This window comes from Triticum aestivum, chromosome 2A (assembly GCF_018294505.1).
Source record: "Triticum aestivum cultivar Chinese Spring chromosome 2A, IWGSC CS RefSeq v2.1, whole genome shotgun sequence".
NCBI classification, from domain to species: domain Eukaryota; kingdom Viridiplantae; phylum Streptophyta; class Magnoliopsida; order Poales; family Poaceae; genus Triticum; species Triticum aestivum.
In genome coordinates this window covers 582,319,273-582,343,172 of record NC_057797.1, presented here as the reverse complement: position 1 = coordinate 582,343,172, position 23,900 = coordinate 582,319,273, and the positions used below count along the sequence as shown (strand labels likewise).

General features: G+C 43.9%; 3 protein-coding genes across 3 annotated transcripts; 2 read left to right on the top strand and 1 right to left on the bottom strand.

Annotated features, from left to right (window-relative positions):
* The first annotated feature begins 12,157 nt into the window (after window positions 1-12,157).
* LOC123189550 (peptide methionine sulfoxide reductase A2-1) lies at window positions 12,158-13,828 on the top strand. Its single transcript, XM_044601992.1, has 2 exons — window positions 12,158-12,657; window positions 13,407-13,828. The coding sequence occupies exons 1-2, from the start codon at window positions 12,349-12,351 to the stop codon at window positions 13,641-13,643; spliced, it is 546 nt and encodes a 181-aa protein (XP_044457927.1). The 5' UTR covers window positions 12,158-12,348; the 3' UTR covers window positions 13,644-13,828.
* Window positions 13,829-14,068: 240 nt separating this feature from the next.
* On the top strand, window positions 14,069-15,884 carry LOC123189549 (probable long-chain-alcohol O-fatty-acyltransferase 5). The gene has a single exon (XM_044601991.1). The coding sequence runs from the start codon at window positions 14,539-14,541 to the stop codon at window positions 15,703-15,705; it is 1,167 nt and encodes a 388-aa protein (XP_044457926.1). The 5' UTR covers window positions 14,069-14,538; the 3' UTR covers window positions 15,706-15,884.
* Window positions 15,885-16,015: 131 nt separating this feature from the next.
* On the bottom strand, window positions 16,016-23,272 carry LOC123189548 (cyclin-T1-3). The gene is made up of 7 exons (XM_044601990.1): window positions 22,932-23,272; window positions 21,104-21,373; window positions 19,476-19,557; window positions 18,679-18,813; window positions 18,350-18,525; window positions 18,116-18,267; window positions 16,016-16,991 (listed from the first exon to the last, which is right to left on the bottom strand). The coding sequence occupies exons 2-7, from the start codon at window positions 21,340-21,342 to the stop codon at window positions 16,312-16,314; spliced, it is 1,464 nt and encodes a 487-aa protein (XP_044457925.1). The 5' UTR covers window positions 21,343-21,373; window positions 22,932-23,272; the 3' UTR covers window positions 16,016-16,311.
* Between the last annotated feature and the right edge of the window lie 628 nt (window positions 23,273-23,900).

Below are 23,900 nucleotides of genomic sequence, written 5' to 3'. Positions count from 1 at the left end.
GTATATGTTCGAGAATTCCAAAATATGTTCGCGAAGTAGAAAAATTGTTCACGCATTCAAAGAATGTTATGATTTTTTAAAAATTCATGAAATTTAAAAAATATGCAATTTTCAATTCTCTAAATTTCAAAAAAACAATTCAAAAAATAAATCGTTGACTCAAAAAATGTTTGCTGAAACAAAAAAATGTTCGTGAAATTCAAACATTGTTCCCAAATTTCATAAAAGGGTTCGCCGATCTAAAAAAATGTTCACATGTTTTTAAGAAATGTTAGCAATTTTAAAATATGTTTGTGAATTTAAAAAATCACGGTTTTAGGAAAAATGTTTGAAATGTGAAAATAGTTCACTATTTCGGAAAAAAAAATGTTCACAAAATGAAAAGAAGAATGTAAAAATAAGGGAAGAATAAAATAAAGGAAAATGAAAAGAAAAGTTGTAGATGAAAAAAATGAAAATGTATAAAAAGGGAAAAGGAGAACCATGAAAAAAAAATATTCAAGGAAGTTAAAATACCATCCCAAACCGTTGGGAAAAAAAAATCCAGAATCGGGGGAGGGCATACAAAGGTCGTGGCGCACGGGATGGTGCGCACAAGTCCCTATAGAATGGCCTACCTGCCAAATAAAAGCCGCACAATGATTATTTCTTTTAGTGAAAGCCACAGAATGATATGTGGGAGCAACTAGTTAATGAGCATTCCTTCGGAAGTCTCGCAACGATTAGCGTTACTTGGCGCGCTTTCAGTCATTCGCCACGTGTCGCGTTCTGGACGCTCCCTTCGGATTTCATTTTTTCTATTTTTTCGCACGCGTTTACGATTTTTTAAATGGTTTTTTTCAGGGTTTTTCGATGTTTTGGTTTTTCTCCGGTCTTTCTTAGATTTTCGATAAAAAAATCGAAAAAAAATTACGCAAAAAAACGCATTTTCTTTTCTTTTCTTTTGCGAAAGTCACGGTTTTTTTCCGCGAGAGGCATGGTTGTGCTTTAGCGAGAGTCACGACTGTGCCTTTCGAAAACAAAACAAAAAATGTGTTTTCTGTTTTTTTTTCTTTCGCGAGTCATAATTTTGCTTCCGCGAGAGGCACGGTTGTGCTTTCGCGAGAGTCACGACCGTGCCTCTGGGAAAGGGAAAAACAAGACGCGTTTTCTATTTATTTTTGTTTCGCGAGTCGCGGTTTTGCTTCCGCGGGAGACACGGTTGTGCTTCCGCGAGAGTCACGGCCGTGGCTCTCAGAAAGGGAAAATAATACGCATTTTTTGTTTTTTTTGCGAGAATCACGGTTTTGCTTTTGCGAGAGGCACGGTTGTGCTTTCGCGAGAGTCACGGACGTGTCTCTCGAAAACGGGAAAAAAACGTTTTTCTGTTTCTTTCCTTCTATGAGAGTCACGGTTTTGCTTCCACGAGAGGCACGGGTGTGATTTCGCGAGAGGCACGGGCGTGCCTCTTTCGGAAAGTGAAAAAACCCGTACTCCCAATTCGGTTTTTTTCGTCTATTTTTTTTGAAAAAAAGTTCATCAAAACCTATCAACATACGATCTAATTTTGAAGATCTCGACGCGAGTAATCCAATGGCAAAAACGGTTCGAGATTTGGATGCACGATTTAAAAGATAAAACATTTTGAATAAACAGATCTATGAAAAAAGGAAAACTCCCAGATTACAACAAGTGGTGGGTTGTATGTGCTCTACTTGTCGCGACCTAGAAAAATAAAGTATTCTTTGCAACGAATACTCTTAATTAGTGATTTCGATGATATGTGTTACTTTTTTTTTTGAAGAACATGCTTTACTTTATTGCTCAATAGAACGAATTACAGGAATAATAGCAGTATCATGAGGGTGTAACAGCCATACATGGCGACCCTCCCCTAAATGTAAAGCATGTCGAGCTAAGCCATGAGCCTCCTTATTGGAGAGACGTCTCTCATGGACGAAAGAACAAGACTGAAACTCCCTACTCGAGTCGATGATCTCTTGCACAATTGGAGTGATTGTACCCATAGTGCCAGTATGTATGTCCTTGACCACGGCAAGGCAATCAGAAGCTACCTTCAAATGAGTAAGTGCAAGGTCCCTGGCTAATGCAATAGCCTCGCGGCATGCCAAAGCTTCCAGAATATGTGGATCGGTCATGCCATGGAATACCACCGATGCTGACCCAGCAAAAGTTCCTGATTGATCCCGGCAAACCGCACTTATGGCCCCGACAGGAGGTTGTTTACATATAGCAGCGTCGACATTAACCTTGTGATGACCCGCCGGTGGTGGAATCCACACAGGCGGCCGCTCTGGGGCTGTTCTCGGCTTCGTTATTTCATGTGACATAGAAACAATACTCAAATCTGCCAGAAAGCGTTTGATAAATGAGTGAGTCCCCATGGGGCTCTGGTGCTCCCCTTCGTGGATCAGCTTACGCCGTGCACCCCATATAGCCCATAGTGTCACAGCTAGCTTCGTGAACTCGGAATGCGGCATCGATTCTTGCATACTGAAAATCCAAGCCTTTGCATTCGGTTCTGCTGTTGCGATGATATGCTCAACCAACTCCGGGTCATCTAGCGCCCACACGCACCGCGCCATTGTGCACGTTATGAGTGAGTGCATCCATGAGTCCTCCTCTCCACAGATGGCACACCGCGACGATGTAGACATATTACGATGACGGAGTACATCCGCCGTGGGTATAGAGCATTGTGCAAGTCTCCACAGGAATACCTTCAGTTTTGACGGCACCGCAACCTTCCAGATATTGGACCAGCTGGCTTCCTCTCTCTGCCTGTCAGCCGGGCCGGATCGTCCTTCGAGCCAAGCCTCCCGCCTGAGCTTCGTATTGATTAGCATCCGATATGCCGAGCGGACGGAGAAGGCACCCTTATGTTCATGAGCCCAAGCCCAAGAATCTCTGCAGTGTCTTGTGGCTAGAGGAATATTGAGGATCACCTCCGCATCAATTGGAAGGAACGTTGCACGAACTACTTCCTGCTTCCACCTGGCATTTGCGCTGTCAATGAGTTCAGACACGAACTGCGGCCGATGTTGGCTCAAGCATACTATAGGTCTGAGTGACGCCTCTTTGTGTATCCAGTTATGCTGCCATATCAATGTATCCCGACCATCACCTATGCGTTTGATGAGACCCTGCGATAGGATCTCCTTGCCCTCCACGATCGCTCGCCAAATTTGTGATGGTTGGTTACCTAGGGATGCGTCAAGAAAGTCTGTCGTTGGAAAGTAGCGCGCTTTCAGAATTTTTGCACTTAGGGATTCAGGTGTTTGTAGGATTCTCCACGCTTGTCTTGCCAGCAGAGCGAGGTTAAACAGCTCGATGTCTCGAAAACCCAATCCACCTTCATATTTCGGCCTTGTCATCTTCTCCCAGGAGACCCAATTTGTCTTCCTTTCGCCCCGTTTACTCCCCCACCAGAACTTTCGTATGATGGAGTTGATATGAAGACAGAGGCCCCGAGGCAGCTTAAAACAAGCCATAGAGTATACCGGGATAGATTGAGCGACAGACTTTATAAGTACTTCTTTTCCTCCGGATGACAACACCTTTTCCATCCATCCCTTTACTTTGTTCCAGACTCTATCCTTCAAATATTTGAAAGCCCCGTTTTTGCTGCTCCCTACATCCGTAGGCATGCCCAAGTACTTCTCTGATAGACTCTCATTATGAACATTCAGGGTAGTTTTCATGCTCTCTTTAACACCCTGCGAGCAGCCTTTGCTAAAAAACACTGAAGATTTGTCCAAGTTTATTTTCTGTCCAGAAGCATTACAGTATGATTCCAACAAAGAGGATACCTGAATAGCTCCCTCAACACTAGCCTTGACGAACAGCAGGCTGTCATCTGCGAAAAGAAGGTGGCTTACCGGCGGAGCCGTATCTGCCACTCTGATCCCATGCACTGGAGATGACTCTGTCTGGTTTTTTAAAAGGCTCGAAAGGCCCTCTGCTGCCAACAAGAATAGGTAAGGTGATATTGGATCCCCCTGTCGGAGTCCTCGTGAAGGTGTAAATTTCTCCAGTCTTTTTCCATTGAACATAACCGAGAATTTGACTGAACATACCATCCTCATAACTGAGTTGACCCAAGCCGGTGCAAAACCCAGTTTGGACATGATAGCACGGAGGTAGTCCCACTCCAAACGGTCGTAGGCCTTCATCATGTCAAGTTTAAGGGCACAAAACCCATTCCTCTTAGATCTATTCCTCTTCATAAAATTTAAACACTCATACGCGGAGATGATATTATCCGTGATAAGCCTTCCCGCCACAAAGGCCGATTGCTCCTCCGATATGATCATAGGAAGGATGGTCTTGAGCCTGTTTGCCATAACCTTCGATGCAATCTTATAGAGTACATTGCATAGACTTATAGGGCGAAACTGTGACAGAAGTGTGGGATTTGTTACCTTGGGGATGAGGACGAGGATAGTATCATTCAGCTCCTCCACATCTTCCTCACCCCTCAGGATTTTCAAGATGATAGTAGCCACTTCATCCCCGCAGAGCTCCCAATTTTTCTGAAAAAATGCGCAGGGAACCCATCAGATCCTGGAGCTTTAGTAGGGGCCATCTGAAACAGCGCCGTTTTAATTTCCTCTCTGCTGTACTCGCTCATCAGCCGCTGGTTCATCTCGTTTGTGACTTTGCGAGGAACCACGTCAATTACTTCATGCATATTCATTGTCCCCTCTGATGTGAACAGATTTTTGTAGAAGGCCGTGACCATGCACTCCATCTCTGTTGCATCTTCTACTGTAGTTCCATCATGTCTCAGCAGACATTTTATCTTGTTCTTAAGGCGCCGCCTGCTGGCCCGTAGGTGAAAGAACTTGGTGTTCTTATCACCCGCCGCCAGCCATGTTATTCGCGATCTCTGACGCCACATTACCTCCTCTCTGTGATAGAGCTCGATCAGGCGATCTTTTACTTTCTCTTCCTGACGAGTAGGTGCCGTCCTCGACGGGTCAGCACGCATGCTCTCTAGCTGAAGCTTTAGAGATCGAATCTCCTCCTTCACACTGCCAAACGTAGTTCGGTCCCAGTGTTTCAGATTTGTTGAGAGCGTTTTAATTTTTGCACATAGTTCCGCAACCGTGGTTGCTCCTGGGCCTTGCCAGTGTTGTTCAATTGTCGCCTGGAAACCCTCGTGAGATTCCCACATCATCTCATATCTGAAGGGTCTAGCTTGCCGTGGCTGATCATCTACCGGTGATAGTTGTAGCAATATCGGTATGTGGTCCGATGTGGTGGCAGATTTGTGAGATAAAACTGCTCCTGGATACATGCTGGACCACGATGGGGTGGCAAGTGCCCTATCAAGACGCACTCGCGTGTATGTTCCTCCGGCTACTCTCTTTTCAAACGTCCAGTTGTTTCCCGAGAAGCCTAGATCAATAAGGCCACATGTGTCAACAGCATCCCTAAAACCATTCACCTGTGTCATGCACCGATGACCAATCCCGTCATGTTCATTCAGACTCAGTACTTCATTGAAATCACCGAAACACACCCATGGCAGACCGTCATCCTCAGCGAGAGATCTCAACACGTCCCAAGTCTTGCCTCTATCACTGACTTGTGCTTCACCGTACATCACTGTGAGCCGCCATGGAGAAGCACCAGGCAAAGTAACATGAGCATCTATGTGATAAGCAGAGTAACCAAAATTTTCAATCTTTATTTCATTATTCCAAAAAATACCGAGACCACCACTCCTACCAGAGCTACTAACAGCAAATGAATTATCATAACCTAGGGTGCTTGCTAAGTTTTCCACTCTATCTCTCGGGAGTTGAGTTTCAACAATACAAAGCACCAACGGGGCAAACTGCCTCGCGAAATCGCGAAGCTCTCGAACTGTCGCGGGTTTGCCCGCCCCGCGACAGTTCCAGCATGAGAGACTCATTGGACCCGGCGGCGCTCCTCAGAGGAGCCCGCCACGCTGTCCATATTGCTTTTGTTTGGGGAACTACCTTGCTTTTGCTTCTTTCTATCCCTTGGGGTAACATAAGGTGGTGGAGGAGGAGGGACAACACTGGCCCCTTGCACAGATGCATCAAGCGAGCCACCTCTGATGCTCTCATCAGCCTGCTTATCCATGTTCAACTTGCGACTAACCGTGGTCTGTGGCCGGACGGTCCCAACATCAACGCCCTTGTCCTTGAGAGGGCTCTCAGCCGTATCTTTGAGATCATCATCACCATCTTTGTCAATTTCCTCACCTAGACCGGCGTCCTCAGATGATCGTTTCTTGGCTCCATTGTTTCTTCCGCGGCCGCCACCACGGGCTCGTCCACGTCCTCGTGTGGAATTCCCCCTGTTCCAGCTCGGGTCACGGTTCTGGTTATCCGGCATGGCTCTCCTGGTTGCTTTCATCCACTCCTCGTATTCAACCTCCTCGGGGCTGTGAACCCCATCGCCGCACTCTTCCATGGAATGGCCTAGGACGCCACAGACTTCACAGAAGAAGCCTATCTTCTCATATCTTACTGGCAAGAGAATTCGCCCTTCCCCTTTGATGTTCAATGGGGCAAACCGCACCAAAGGATCAGCTAGTTTAATCTTCGCCCGGACCCTAACATAGTTGCCTTCAAAGACTCGGTTAGGGTTCATCTCCACGCTCTTCACCTGACCTATGCGACGAGCTAGTTGGTCTACAATTATCTCCTTCCTGTAGAGCTCCGGGGTATCATGAATCTGCGCCCACACATGGACTCGGTCGAGCTGAACTAGATCTGGTTTACCTTTGCCATCATACTCCTCAATTGCCACCATAAGTCCCCTATAGATCCAAGGGCCCTGGTGCATAACTCTGTTCCAATCACCTAAGCAGAAAAGTTGGACGACGAACAGATTGTTATCTGCCTCGCGGATATCTGGCTCGTGGGCAAGTCTCCATGCGAAAATCATTGTGTTCTTGAAGGACTCGGCACTGAAGTACTTCGTCGTGTTCACCCGTGCTACCGCTAGCCACCGGGACTCCTTGGACAGTTCTGCAATTTCCTCATCGCCAACTATCACGTCATCCAGCTCCGTCTCCTTCAGCTTCATGTTCCTCATCGCCGCTTCCAGGTCGATCGGAGTCTTCCCCTTCCTTCTACCTGAACTAGTACTCCCCCCTCCATTGGAAGAAGTCGCTCCTGCCATGGCTGCAGTTAACCCTAGATCGCCGCACCGCACCGAGGCCGGGTGGAAGGACAAAGCCGACCCCTTGATCAGCCCGAGCGCAGGCGTGGGATGGTTGGGATGCGCAGGCAGGTTATCCGGATCCTCGACGGCGACGAACCGCGCCGGAGTAGGAAAACCCTAGTCGCCGGGGCGGCTAGGGTAGGTTTTTTGGATAGCTCTCCATGATATGTGTTACTTCAAGCGATAACCTGCGCCCGCATCGCACGTGGAAAACGAACGCAAGACTCTACATGGGCCAATGGGCCAGTGGTGAATAGCGCACGGGTCTGTTCGTAATGTTTCCAGATAGAGTTTTTCATTGGGTTTCCGTTTACAAACCGGATCTTTTAGGTAATTTAAAATTCAACAAAAAATAAATATACGGAAAACATTCTTTAAAACAATGTTCAAAAAGTTCATAAAATACAAAAACTCTTCCTGCATTTAAAAAATGTTCACAAAATTTAAAACAATCATGAATTAAAAACAATTCATGAAACTAAAAAATATTCATGAATTCTCAAAAATGTGTATGAGTTCAAAAAAATCCAAAAAGTTGCAAAAAAATCATAAATTAGAAAAGACACGTGTTTGAAATATGTTCGTGAATTCAAAAACAATCACGAGTTGGAACTCAAAAAATATTCATGAAACATGAATTCAACAAATATCCATGATTCATAAATTCAAAAAATATTCATGGATTTTAAAAAAATGTTCTTCAATTCATGATAAATTTCTCTACAAGTGCATAAATGTTTGTAGATTAGAAAAATGTTCATGAATTAAATAAAATTTAGTAGTTTAAAATTGCCCATGAATATGAAAAATGTTCTTGAATTATAAAATATTCAATCGAAACACAAAAGTTTAAAAATTATGAATTAACAGAAGAAAATGATGTATGAAAAAACTGATCAATAAACCAAAAAATCTGGTTGTGATAATAAGAAAAAGAATGTCTTGGAAGATTCTCAAAACCACCAGCCTACCCAAAACCTGATTGGATGCTCACAAGAACCTTTTGAAAAACGCTCGCTCAGGGCACATCCTCTTCATTAGTGCGCCAACTCGCTCAGCGATCACTGTTAGCGAGCTACAAAATGCTGCTCGCTATAAGCAATATATGGCACTCGTAATTTTATAAATTGTCACATCAAAAATTTATACAATTTCGTAATGTCCATCTGCCAGATAAAACATGTTTCAAATGGAAATTTTTTGTTTTTTTGGTGTATAAGACATGACAATTTTTGAAATTGTTTTGTAAGAGTCACGTGGCAAATTATAGATGTTGTCAAGTTTAAATCAACTAAAACAATTATTTTTCATGTTTTTGTCTCATTGCACATGGCAATTCTATTTGTGACATTTCTGGATTGAAACTTGTCTCATGGCAATTCTAGATGTGACAATTCACATGGCAAATTCATAATTTACACTATAGTAATTTTATTAGTTAAACATAATGGCATTTTTATTAATTAAACCATGGCGAATTTAATGACCAGATCATGCTAGTTTTATTGTAGGTAGCATGGGAATTTTATTGCTTACACCATGGCTTTATTATTTAGACCACAATGGTTTCATTGTAGGTAGCATGGACTTTCATTATTAACATCATGGCATTTTATTAATTATACCATGGTAGCTTTATTTTTGTCATGGCAACTTGTTTGAATAATAGTCATCGTACAAAACGGAATTTAAAACCTAGTTTTGGCATAGAAATAAATATCTACTGACTTCAATTTCATAAGGTTTTGGAGAAAACTTTTTCCTTCTTAATTTTCCATGTGAACACTTCACATTTTCCCAAAAATTTCATGACTTGCATAACATTTTTCTCTTAAAGTTGCCATTTGAGGTAGCACCCAAGTAAAATGGGCACTTTTCAAAAGCACGAGGGGTGTGGGAAGGATTTTCATGATAACCATAGCTAATAGAAAATTAATTGCCACAAAAACTAATAATATACACTACATTTGCCATGGTGGTATTTACTATTCATGGCATGCCAATTTTATTAGATATAGCATGTCAACTTTTGGCATGTCAAAACAACTTGCAACTTTTACCATGGCAAAAATCTTAAAACCTTTCCCATGATTTTATCAGTTTTTACATTTTTTGCCATGGCAATTGTCACCAACCCATTTATCAATTTTGCCATGTTTTTTTTGGAATTTAAGTTGCTATGATTTTATCTTTTTGAGTACTTTTTAACCAAGATATTTTTTACATGGCAACATTATCATCATACTTAATTGTCATTTTACATCCAGACAGTTTCCATCATGTAGTATAAGTTTTGTCATTCTATTTTTTTTGTTTCAATAGTTTTTTGTTTCAGTTGGCATTTTTTCTTCGCCCCCTACAAAATGTATGCATTCTTTTCATGGCAATTATACTATTTACATCATGGTAGTTTCATTATCCATAGCTTGGCAATTTTTTTGGCATGTCATCTATTTTTTTCTCATCATGACGAATCTAGTAGTTTTTACATGGAATTTTTTATATAATCAGCATGGCAAAATATTGCATTACATCATGGTAAATCTACCATTTCTTTTTTTGTTGATTGTTTTTGAAATAGCTAACCACTCATTTCAAGTGGTAGTAAATCTATCAGTCTTAATATGGCTTTTCTCAGTGCTGGCAATTTTTGTGTTTCTCACTTAATTTAAGTTTTGTTTATCAAGGAACATCGTAAGGGGGTTGGCAACTAGATGTTGATTGTTTGCCATGGTAACTTAAATTAAATTGCCATGACAACTTAATTTACATTTGTAGATATTTTGCATGTAGGTAATTTCTTTTTTTCATATTGGACCATGCAAATTTGCCATGCCTTTTTTACAAAACATAATTTCTCTAGATTTGTCATGAGACCAGCACAACCATTTCCCAAAATTTATCATGTTTTTTACATAATTTTCCCTTACCATTTGCAATGGACTATGGCCAACTTCCAGTTTCCAACGTTATTTCATTGGACCGTTGCAATTTCCTGTATGTTTATACTTTTTTTTAATATTTACCATTCAAATTGTCCATCTAGGTATTTTCTATTGTAGTGCGCAATGGCAATGCCATGCAGGTTCTTCTTTTGTGTGGTGGGTTTAGCATGTGGAACATGGCAATTTTCATATATTTTACATCATGGCAATTTTATATTCCCAAAAAAGGATGAAAAATCTTTGTTTATTGTTTAAGTGATGTACTTTTTCATGCTTTTTTGTTATTTTGTGCTTCATGAATTATGCACACATTTTCTCTTCCCTTTTTCTGATGGTAACTTTTATGTTTTTTGAGTTAATTTTTTTGTTTTATTAAGGGCAACTTATAGCTGGCAAGGGCCATAAGTAAGCTTATAGTTGGGCTAGGCCGAAGACAAAAAAGGACCAGTAGGGAAGGGTGCAGATCGGCTCGTATGCAACCCGGTCATTTCGCGTTGAGACCTCCTCTTTGGCGCCCTCGGCGCCGCTTAGGCTAGTTGGCGCTCGAAGGCGAGCGGTAGTGGGCCGACCCAGCATCGCTAGCGGCCAACAACATGCTCAAAAACAAACGGAAAGAAATATATTCACCATTATTATTCCGTGAGGCGTCGGATTAAAACCCGCATGCCAACGTCGATGGACTTGACGCAATAACCACAACATGGCGATTAATTTGATGTTTTCTATCCGAAAATAGTGATATTTGAGTCTTGTTTCAGTCCCAGTATAAATTATTTGAAAATAGGAAACTTAATTTCGAAAAGGAATTCACAAATTTTAAAAAAGTTCATGGATTTTAAAAAAAGGTTCACAAAATATAAAAATATTCATCAATTTAAAAAAGAAGTTCATGAATTTGAAAAAAGTTCACCAGATATTTAAAAAAACATAAATATGACAAAAGGTCATCATTTTTGATAGAAAAAGTCCACAAATTTGAAAAAAAGTTCATTGGATTTTGTAAGAAGGTTCACGGATTTGGTTTATCAGTTTTTGTCGAAAAACTATTTAAATTTGAAAAAGGTTCATTGATTTTGAAAAAAAAATCTCAGATTTTCAAAAAAAGTTCACAAATTTGTATAGAGTTCACCAGATTTTGAAAAAACAAATCATGGTATGAAAAAGTTTATTCATTTTGTTAAAAAAATGTTCACCCATTTTGAAAAAGGAAACAAGAAAAAATAGAAAGAAGAAAAGAGGGAAACGGATGTAACAAATCACATCAGGAGAGTGTGTAGTTGGCCATAGTAGCTAACACTAAATGAGGAGACCGCTGGTTTGAATCACACCTGCGCACATTTTTTTGCAGTTTAAACAGAAAAGGGATAAACGGGCCAGCCCAGCGTGGAAGAGAGGGGGGGGGGGGGTGCCCCGTTTGCGTTTTTTACAGTTACATGCAAAAGGGTAAATGGGGTAGGCCCGTGCCGAGGGGTGTGTGCATCCATTTGCGAAAGCTGAAGTAATGGGCGCTGAAGACGCCGAATAGGGTTTGCGGACCGCGCTCGGGGGCTGGGGGTATTTGTGTAGTAAAGGTTTTCATTCTCTCAAGGGCCCCTTCAAATTTGATGTTTGATGCATATTGGGGTCCTTTTACTGATTATTAGGCAGATACATGTCCAATTGCATTGCATAGAAGCAATCAAATAATTAGGGATTACGTAAAGAACATGGGATGTGAGTCCATAGGTCTAGTGCCGCCCTCCCACATGTATGAACAGCTTCATCGGCACTTCTCCTAGCAAATGAAATTTTAATCCCTAAAATGATAAGGGACGCGATTTGATCTCTCTAACCACATGGAATCCCTAAAATGATGTAGCAGCATTTCTCATTCAATTGGAGTTTCTCCTCCTTATCTTCATTCCCGTCGAGCTGCAGTTGTATACATGTTCACGACCATGTAAACCTTAGTACTGAATTGACCCGAAATTACGAAGCCAAGCCATAAATGTGTGAACAATGCGGTGGGAATCGTGGACTGCATTGAACCACGGATTCGCACGGCGCAAGTGGCCACACGCCCACGTCACAAAATTCAATTCGACAGGCCTTATTACGAAACCTGGACATCCAGAGTTCCAGACCCGATCGACCACCGCGCGCCCGCCCCCTCAACCGATCAAACCGATCCTAGAAAAGTCCACCCACCACGGGCAACAGGATGTCGAGCACCGGCGCGGCGGGCCCGGACGCCGACGCGGCGGCCGGCGAGGGGCTGGAGCTGGCGCAGTTCGGGGCGGGCTGCTTCTGGAGCGTGGAGCTGGCGTACCAGCGGCTCCCCGGCGTGGCGCGCACGGAGGTGGGCTACTCGCAGGGGCACCTGGACGGGCCGACCTACCGCGACGTCTGCGGCGGCGGCACCGGCCACGCCGAGGTGGTGCGCGTGCACTACGACCCCAAGGAGTGCCCCTACGCCGTGCTCCTCGACGTCTTCTGGGCCAAGCACAACCCCACCACGCTCAACAAGCAGGTACGTGTTCACCGCAAAAAAAAAAAAATACAAGCAGGTAGGAGTACGTGATGCGATCACTCTACCGCTGCTCTTGCCGTAAGTTGGAGCGCATAGTGTGCCGGCCAAGCCGGCGGCCGCCGTTGGGAACTTCGGGTGCAGATCTCGTCGCCGGTGTCGCATGGTTCAATGGACCTGGCACGGGGTTGAGGGTTGACTTATTCTCAGTGATTAGTTGGTTCGCGTAGTTATCTGGCTCGTTAATACAGAGGAGCGAATATTCTCTCTTCTTCGGAACGAAATACTTTTATTTAAGATAAAGTAGACGATTTCAATCTCAAAGGGGATTCTTGTGGTCAAAGAGTATATAAGGCCTTTTAAGCCTTTTCTTGATTCGTTTGTATCTAGACTCGACATATTTTAGTAGGTATGTTCATTCATTTTAATATGTATGTAGTCAATATTTTGAAATAGCTAAAAGGATCATTGTATTGCCTCGGCGGATAGGAAAATTCACTACACACTTCATCGTATACACTTTTTAATGTGATCGATCCATAGTCCTCTGAGATTTCCGATGCACTGTCAACATTACTGTCTCCTTTCATAAACTTTTCTCACGATATGCACAAATTCTGAGAGTTCCCTCAAGTTGTTGATCTGACATAACAAATCTTCAGTGTCTCCCCGTTTTGCTATGGTTTTACTGCATGTTAGCAGCATTTGGCCTCCGCACATGGTTTACAAACCAATTTGTCGTTGCACTTCAGGGCAACGACGTCGGGACGCAGTACCGGTCGGGCATCTACTACTACACGGCGGAGCAGGAGCGGCAGGCGCGGGAGTCGCTGGCAGAGAAGCAGCGAGAGTGGAAGGAGAAGATCGTGACGGAGGTCCTCCCGGCGAGGAGGTTCTACCCGGCCGAGGACTACCACCAGCAGTACCTGGAGAAGGGCGGCCAGTCCGCCAAGAAGCGCTGCTCCGACCCCATCCGCTGCTATGGCTGAGCCTCAAGGTCATGGAGCACTGCCCCAGTCTCCGCCCGCCATTGCAGCTAGCTAAGCATCGCCATTAGCATCATAAAGGACACACCATCTGCCTGCCTGACTGTTGGTGTTACAATAAATAAACCCATGCGTGCAGCGTGTAAAGGTGAACTTGGCGCTTTTGTTTGCTCGATGATCTATGTTTATTTTGGTGTTTGCCGTGTACAAGTTTTGCAAGCGGGCATAATCCACTACCACTAGCGTTCAGGCTTCACTCCTCTGTATGGGCGTTTGAATTTGGGGGCGAATCAGCAATTCACCGTACAACCCGTGGGGCCCTGGCAATGAGATGCACTTGCGCTGTGTTTTCTCCTTAACTAGAAATCCTCATTCCATTCATTCAAAAGGGCTAAAGCTTTGATCTCTCACCACATGACACATGTGGTGAGCAATCCAAACTATTCAAAACAAAGCTTTAATCTCTCTCAAGAAAACTCCATTGAGGGATAATGGCTCCAGGAGGAGTTGTTGATCGCCTCAACCATCTGCTTCAATCACGTCGTTGGCTATGCCCCATTCTTGTTTCAATCCACTTGGGCTGTTGGGTGGGCTAGCATATTACCACTAGCATGTTTCCCTTTGGACGTTTGGTTCTGGCGAAACCGCAACATTATAAAATGATGACAGCGTCACCTCAAAAAAAAATGATGACAGCGGCGGGGCAGCCAAAAGAAGAAAATAAAAATGAGCCAATTATCGTGCTTCCATCTCCCAACTGAGCTTACACCGTTGACTCGAAGAAGACCACCACGAAATTCCCGATCTCTCGCGCGCTCCTGGATCTTGTAAACCTCTACCAGAAGGCAGCGCGGGTAACCTCCGGTGGCCGTCGCATCTGGGCCGACGACGATCAAGAATGTCCGGCGGCGACCTGCGCAGCCTGGCGGCGGTCTCGGCCACGGTGACCGCGGCCATGTGCTACGTCCGTTTCGCGGCCGGGCGCCTCCGCCCGGGCCTGCCCCGCCTCACCGCGTTCCTCCCGGTGCTCGCCGTCCTCCCGTTCCTCCCCTTCGCCTTCAGCGCCATCCACCCGCGCGCCATCTCTGGGTTCTTCCTCGCCTGGCTCGCCGAGTTCAAGCTCCTCCGCCTCGCCGCCGGCAAGGGGCCCCTCCACCCGTCCCTCCCGTTCCCCGCATTTGTCGCCGTCGCCTCCGGCCCGGTCAGGCTCCACGGCGACGGGCCCGACAAGGCTCAAGGCACGTCGTCGGGCCTGGACCTCGCCTCCTCCGCCGTCATGGCCGCGCTGCTCGCCGTCATCGTGTCGCTGTACTGGTACCAGGAGGCGATGAACCAGTACGTCCTGCTCACCCTCTACGCGTTCCACGTGTACCTGGCCCTGGAGCTGGTCCTGGCGTCGGCGGCCGCGGCGGCGCGCGCGCTGCTGGGCATGGATCTGGAGCCGCAGTTCGACCGGCCGTACCTGTCGGCGTCGCTGCGGGACTTCTGGGGCCGGCGCTGGAACCTCTCTGTCCCCGCCGTGCTCCGGCCGTGCGTGCACCGCCCCGTGCGCGCGCGCCTGGGCACCGCCGCGGGGGTGCTGGCGACGTTCCTGGTGTCCGGGCTGGTGCACGAGCTCATGTTCTACTACATCACGCTGCGGCCGCCCACCGGGGAGGCGACGGCCTTCTTCACGCTGCACGGCGCGTGCGCGGTGGCGGAGGCGTGGTGGGCGAGGCACGACGCGTGGTGGCGCCCGCCGCGGCTGGTGGCCACCCCGCTGACGCTGGCATTCGTGCTCGTGACGGCCTTCTGGCTCTTCTTCCCGCCGATCACGAGGCCCGGGGCCGACAAGCTGGTGATCGCCGAGTGCGAGGCGGCCGTCGCGTTCGTGCGGGGCGCCGGGGCCTGGGCGGCTGGCGGACTGAGCGCTCGTAGTACGGAGACGGCGGGTGCGTCACGCCTGATGCGCCCGCGAAGAATGGCTCGTTGCTCAGGCGGCAATTTTTGTGTGTATTGCGCCTATGGCTGTCGAGTTGTTATGAAAATGTACCGAAACAAATCGATAGCTTGGTTGCTCGTTTAATTTTTACTCCCTCCGTTCTAAAATACTAAAATAGATGACTCAATTTTGTACTAACTTTAGTACAAAGTTGAAATAGATGACTCAATTTTGTACTAACTTTAGTACAAAGTTGGGTCATCTATTTTGAAACAGAGGGAGTATATTTTTGCGGAATGGTTACTCGTTTATTACTCGCTTCTCACACCAATGAACTGACGATGGTTGACAGTACCAATGGCACACCCAAAATACGGAGCATCAGATCACAGCACCAGCATAGAAATGTGCCAATCAAATTTGTTTCAAATCCATATAAATGTCCCAATCCAAATTTGCTTCAAATCCATGTATTTAAAAAGTTATTTATATAGCCTTCGGGTGCAGGCCATGCAGCCTCTTTCCTATCGTTCCTCGACACCAAACTGCTGCCGAATGTTCCATAACCTGAACATGTACATACTCCTCATCTTTTCAAGTTACAGTACAGTACATTTCAAATCTCCCAACATAGGCAAACAAGCACCTGTATGTTCCCGCGATGCAAAAACTAGGTATCACGCACTGGCGCTCAAAACACCAGTTCTCAGTCCGTCACCGCTGATCACCCCCCACAATGAATACTTCATCTCATGGCCTCGGCCTCTTGATGTCTCTCTCGGCGCTGCGGTCATTGCTCCTGTGCTCGTGCGCGTCCTTCCTCTTCCGGTTGTCGGGGCCAGGAGAGCGGTATTCCTGGCCATCCAGGGACAGCTCGCCCTCTTCGGTGTTCTCCGCCTTGCGAGCCGTGTTCTGGTGATCCTCCCGGTGCGCGGGGTGGGGCCAGCTCTGCCTTCTGTCGTGTTTTTTCTCGTCCTCGGCAGCCAACTCCACGCCATGTTCCAGCTCCCTCTCAATCAGGTCATCATCATCCATGACGTCCACTTTCCTACCAGCATCGCCTTTCGACTTCCTCCGTTTCTCCAGCGCAGCTTTCACCTTATCCTTATCTATCTTTTTCATCGCATCCATCATTGATGAGGACATATTTGTGCCTTCATTGCTGTTGGTAGTGCCATCCCTTGCTTCACTCTTGGGTATCCTCTGGTTTGAGTTCTGCTTTTCAGGCTGAGGGTGGTCATGCCCATGACGGCCTGGTACGCTCGACTGTCTAGGTGCTTGATGAGTTTCATGGGCAGGAGGCTCCTCAGATTTCACAGGAGCATGCTGATTAACCACACTTGCAGAGCTGCCTTCGGTGTCATTCCCTTGTGAAGGTGGTGGTCCAACACGGTTCTGCTCGTAGAGCTCCAACATTTGGTTGCTAACCTCTGAAAACAAATGTCACAAAAAATATAAGAATGGTTCTTTGGTATGCATCTTACTTCACAACAAAGAGCATAAAAACCATCACCATGACAGAAATGGAGTAAAAGGAGCATCAGCTCTATAAAAATAGATATATATAATAACGGGCAATACTGCTCAGTACCGTTGCAAAATCACCAAGCTGAAAAATACAGTCTGCTGCTTAGTGTGGTCCCAGGTCCCACATGCCATCCACATGTTAGATGATAATTTCCAAACTATACCTCATTGTGATGCTACTAAGCAAATTTTCTGTATAACAGAAATGACAACAGGCAAGGGCTACCAGAAAAGTTGTCCTCCAAGTCAACACTCAACACCAACAAAAATACCTCAAGTCCCATAAATAAGGCTACCAAATACAAGTTCATAACAATGTGTTCGTGTCATGGCATTCCCTTGTGCATTCGTATCCCAGAACAATAATACTCCGTTTAGAAAAGGAGCACATCTTAACAACAAGTCAACAACTCGCATACCAAGGAGTTAAGGGGGGTTGTTTATTAGGCTTAATGTATTTGCTCATGGAACCTCTTGTGATATGTATATCAGTTTTGCCAAAGCACATCTAGATGTACCATAAGTATTGCACATCTAAGTCCTATCCCATTGATCTTACGTGGAGATTCGTGTGATACGTGTAAGTATTGCACATCTAAGGCTTTGTTGTTGTTGTTGCTGTTGTTTTCTTTTTATGTTTGATTGAGTTACTTAGATGTTCAATAACTAGGGCACAATATAATCTTGCGTGCATTGGCTTGCTGCGCCTCGATTTCCTAATACGCGCTGTAATGTGAAAAGGAAGTAAAAAAAACTAAGACAAGCTTGCTCGAATTATGAAAAGGAGGGAGTACTCTGTGCACCTCACAAAACACCTTGTGTCTCTGACCTAACCAACCTAGTTCCAGTATCATTGCTGAACTAAGATTAAGATGGTGATGAAATTTTGGCCATCCAATCTCATAAGCGCCTAAAGCATGGGAACAATTGCTGCTTGCTTTCAAAGGCATTTAAACTACTATCCTTACAATAATGCATAGTAAAATTGTGCAAATATGCAATACTGACTATGTATCTAGGGACCAACCTTCCAACTGACGTGGAGTTACATCAAACTCTTGCCACCAGACCTTTTCCCCGTCTGCTGGAAGCTTGACTTTGAGGAACTTTGCAGCAAGGAAGATTGCGCCGGCAGCAATATGATGGGGCTTAAATTGCAGGCAAAGCGAAGTGCGTAGCCTGTACACCCCTTTTAAGGTATAGTAAATAGGCATAATGGGGGATTACTATTTTTGTAAGGATAAGGGTAATTTCAGCATACCCATCATTGACAAAATTCCAGGCAACTTGAGCAAGTGCATTTTGAGCAACCTTGAATTTTTTTATTGCTTCAACCAAAGGCTTGTAAGGGTGGTGCACATTCATGTCAAAACCAAGTGTTACAAGCACAAGGCGCTCCCCGATCAAAAGAAGTTCCTTCTGTTGTTCATACACTTCCTACACACAACAACACAAACCGTTCTTGTCACAGTACTCAGGAAATAAAAATGCACCAGCTATAGAAGAGTTGCAGCTTTATGTTGTGAGGGAGAACAAGTACAAAAAAGATTATGTGTGCTATCAAGAAAATGCTCACAAAAATAATCTCACCTTCTGCTTAATTCGGGCGACTGCAGCAGGATCCTTTTTGTGGATGATCTCATAAGAGATGAGTACGACATCCTTCAGGGGTCTAGGTGTTTCTTCAACTTTACCCGCCAAGAACATGCAAACTGTGGCTATTGTCTGCAGATTATAATGAACTTACATTGACGACAATTTGCAACATGAAGTTGAGTATAAGAAAAATACCACCCCTAAAAAATAACATATTGCAAGCAGCATGCTCTATATTGTACGCTATCCAAGAAAAAAAATACTTAGGGCCGCTTTGATTCACAGGATTTCTAAAGCAAAGGAATAAGAAAAACACAGCAATAGAGTGTCATGTCTTCTTCAATACCCCAAAAGCGTAGGATTCTTAACAAGAGGTTGGAGTAGATGTAAATTTTCCTTCGAAATCTAATGCAAATGGATCAAGGGAGAATTTATGTAGATTGCAATCCTACAAATCAAACGACCCATGTAGACACAATCCTAAGGATTAGAATCGTCTAAAATTCATTAAGAAATCATTTGAATCAAAGATGCACTATAGTGTTAGCCTGCATGTCTTTCCTACAGAGCCAAACAAAATTTACCATATCATGGAATCCAATAAGATACATGTTCTAAGGCGACAACAAATCATTTATTCTTCTCTTTCACAATATGGGTGGCGAGCATCAATGTTTGAATACATGTTAGTATACTGCCTACCATGCATAGAAAACGATTTACAGATAAAGTAGAAAATATGTTGTTTGATAACAGACATATAAGCTCATAAAAATTTCAGCAAGGCTTACCTGTCTGTCATTTTTGGCATGAGATTGACGAAGGAAAAAACGATGACAAAATACTATAGCTGTAGCAATTGTTACTTGGGGCCTACATAATGAAGTAATTCATCAATAAGGAAAGAAAATACCGTAAACAACTATCAACCAACCCAAGAGAGCACAATTCATGCAGTAATACAACGGGGTCTTTACTGCTTCATAAACATTCATGGAGCAAATGTTCTAAGGGCACATAAAGGGCTATAAAACACTAAATACGGTTGAATATTTACTGTTCTACCTAGACAAGGATGTCATCAGCCATTGTTCCATGCCCGATAAAAACAAGTGGGCTAAATGTAACAAATCAATGAACATAACACTGGGGTAAGGGCCAATATGTTACGAATTCTCTATAGTAAAAAAATCAAAGAATATAAAGGGACTATATGTTAAGAACTTATTCCTTAAAATGCCGTGTGCTGATGAAGAAAACATCAACCCTTTTTTAAGGGAAAAACTGAGTAACAATATGTTAATAACTTATTCCTAAAATGCCATGTGCTGATGAAGAAGACATTTTTAAAGGTAAAACCTGAATAGTAGTGTCATCACAGGCATATCTAGCAACTTTCAAACATAAATATCATATTAACAAGCATGTGCTAGCAAATATCTCAGCTGAACAAATTAAACATGGCTTGATAATTGAGAGCTTTACCATCAAATTATTCACATCAAATAGTGCTAAATTATCTCTGAATGTTGTCACAGAAATAAAGTTAAGATACAAAGCTAACAAGCATGGAGTGCACATAAATGCTCAAAAATGCTTAGGCAGAAGAAAAACTGGACAGGTCAACGATCAGATAATTATCAAATATCTAACATAGTACATATATCGCATGATTAAATAAAAACATTTAGTCCATATAGTCAAGTAAAATGCCAGGAAAAAGCAGACAAGTTTTTCTGGATGGGGAAATGATTAAACTAGCACTTGAGCACTCAGCATGCTTGGCAACCTATCATGTAAGGACACTATGTTTATTTTAAACCTATGCGTCATGTTCCCTCGATCACCAGAGGTGATGCTTGTGTGATCTTCTGAATAACATCTGCATCCCTAACATCTTATGTTTTTAACAAACATACCTCACAGTGTATGCTTTAGCTATTCCTCCCATCAAATATTATCATTAAATGTATGTTGATTCGCAGCCTAAGAGTGTCTGAGCATGTCAGACACTTGCCTAACTAGGTCAAACAGGCAAAGTGTGTCAGGGTTTGGCTTCCAACTAAACAGGCCCTGACAATCTGTCCATAAAGGTTATAGAACATAGTCATGCACAGTATATACAAGAACTGTCATAAAAAAATGCAATCATTTATGCTTTAAGTGTGCAGTGTACTTTCCTCAGGTTTTGAAAATAAAATGAGGGTAACACCAATCATAAAGTATCTCAGATATTCTTAACGGGAAATGAGAAAGAAACAAAAACTGCTTGAATGAAATTAAGCTATAGGAAAACATCCAGTTATCTGCAGAAACTTGAAAAGAACTTTCAAGATTCAAATAATACTGCTAAAACATCAGGTATATTACTCAGTAAAAGATGTAACAATAAAATACCCATGGTACAATATATTCTTACACTTTAAGCCTCATCCCGAAATCCTGAAGGAAAGTGCAGTATGACTTGCGAAGGTAAGACTCCTTCTTTAAATCAATACCATCTCTCCTTGAAAGGGAATTCTCTTCTATTTCTTTTCTACTAAAATACCACGAAGCACCAAGTTGATCACCTTCCACACGTCTATCATAGGGAGTTGTATAAGGGCTGTTCTCTACAATTCCATGATGTGAAGAATCACTAGTCTGCATGATATCCATCTATGATTTTCTTCTTTTCTTACAAAAAAACCTGGCAAAGAGAGAGATATAATGTCACCATTGCAAACTTAGTACCATATAAGCATACATAAACGGGATGGAAGGTGCAGCTATGCACGTAGCAAACTGCATACATATTTTGAAATTTAACATACAGTAAGTTGCGAGGAGCTAAAGGCATCAAACTATATTCCCAATACGTGCAAAGGATGGGTGCTATATAATAACAATGAATCCATACAGCTTTGATTAACTGCTTGTCCTGTCCTTCATGGAAGCCCAGTAATTCAAACAAATTTGTGACATGTGGAATATAACGAACGGAAGGGGTTTCTTAATTACAGCGATGAGTCAGGGCCAGGAGGACCACGTGAAGGCACCAAAACTTGGCTTGCGTCAGGGGCTCAGGGCATTGGCGGGAGATGCTGGCGGCGATGGCGGTGTGTCAGCGCTAGGCTTAGGTCGCTATGTGCAAGAGGAGATGGGTCGAGGCGATTTTTTCCATCCGGGTCAGCTGAGTCCAGTGGTATTTGCGGGTAATTCTGAGCAACTCATCGTTTGGCTAGATCTGGAATCCTGGAATCCCTCGCTCCAGAAATTTGCATACGCCTAGCCCAGATATACCAATTCAGCTCACAGAGTTATATCGTTCGGGGCAGTCCATGTGCTCCGTCCGCAGAGTTGGGAGCTGGAGGGCTATGGAGTGGGGCCTTAATCACCCCATAAATCAAATTTTTGTACAATAAAATAACCCATATTTCCAATATTAAGTTCATTACAATTCATGATCGGTAAAATCAACTTAAAAAGCAATAAATACTGCAACACAAAGTGTGCTCCTGCCAAATACGAGACGTAACAAAAGGCAATAATCACGGTTCAGATTTTTCTGATGATCATGAAAGTCGAATATCAAATCCTTTGACAAACTTGTTACAAGCAGACAATGGTAGAGGAAAGGTATCTTCATAGTTATTGAGTAGGTAACCCAACGTGAAACCTACTGGAGAGTTCAGTTTACAAGTGTGTTGTGTTCTCAAGGTGTTTTCCCAGCTACCGATCAAAGCACAAGTTGTTAGTAGCTTCACTGAATGTTAGAACTCAATACAAGAGCAAAATTTGACCACCTAACTGACATTGTGCAGAAGGGATTAAACTAGATTATAAAGCTAATAAGTTCAAACATGAACTATCCCACTCCAGACTCCACCCCAACACAAAAGTAACACAATTATCTAAAGCAACACAACGCAAAGCTGCACATTTTTTTATGCAACTGTGGGAACCTGCAAAACTCTCAATTTTATACTTACAAACCTTTTTTTACAGTATGTCTGGTTTCGATCTGATCCGACAATCCTAATGGCCTAATCTTATTCCCTGACTCTTCTTTTGCATGCCTCAGGAAAAAACTCTGTTTTTACAGTATATCTAATATAAAAACCTTATTAGTAGGACATCCAATTTGCCTTGTCCATCTATTGCATTCCAAATTAATCATTACACACTATAAAGAAAACCGAATCTGCCACCAAATTGATACAGACTCGGCAGATTTCAGGCATTTATCAGAAGTAATGGGTCCATACCTTGCTCGGGAGAGGTGGAACCGGCGCGGATGGGAGGTTGCTGGAGGGGCCGGCTGGCGGGCAGCTTCCGGAGGTCGTCGTGAAGAAGCAGAGGTGACCTCCTGCCGCCGTCGCCGAGGGGTCGCGGACGAGGCGTGGAGGGTGTGTGCGTGGGGGGCTGGGGGGCGAGGGAGATAAGAAATCAGGCGGCGGCGTGATATTGCCTGTGGCCGGCAACGGAGGGGGAGCGGACGGGGCGGCGGCACAAACCCTAACACCGCCGCATCGCCTCTGAGGTCGCGTGCGACGGGGAAACGAGGGGAGAGATGGGATTACGGGAGGTGTTTTTTTCTTTTCTTTGACGGGACGGGTGGTAGTTAAGAACGATAAGCGACGGTGCTGGCAAATAAGCCGGAAAAAATCAGCTGGTTTTTTCATTCCAATCTATACTTCTGTACATTGAAGGGTCAACTTTTTAAATTCTTTTTACAAATTACTAGTAAACGTGCCCGTGCGTTGCCACGGATGACAATGCAGTTGAACATTAAGTTATATGGATAACTTCTTGAGGATGGAATGCATGGATAGTATCATGAGATGATACTAAAACCAACAAAATATTCTTCAACCATTATAATGCATGGATAGTATCATGAGGTGACACAAAAATTATTCAATCATTGATAGGGTAGGCGCATCAATCAGTCTTGTTTCAATTTGGTATGGAGCAGATTTTTAGTTTAGGTATTGTTCGGATGTCCTTCAACTTCATGCTTCGCCAACTACGCGGATCGTAGGAAGTCGAAATCACAGAGCTTAATACTCCCTCCGTTCCAAAATATAGCGCGTCCTCGGTTTCCGTGCTTCAACTTTGACCATTAATTTAATCAACAAGACCGACTGCGGCGGGCGAAAAAATTATACCAATGAATTCGTATTCAAAAAAAGTTTTTAATTATATAATTTTTGATCCCGCCGCAGTCGGTCTCG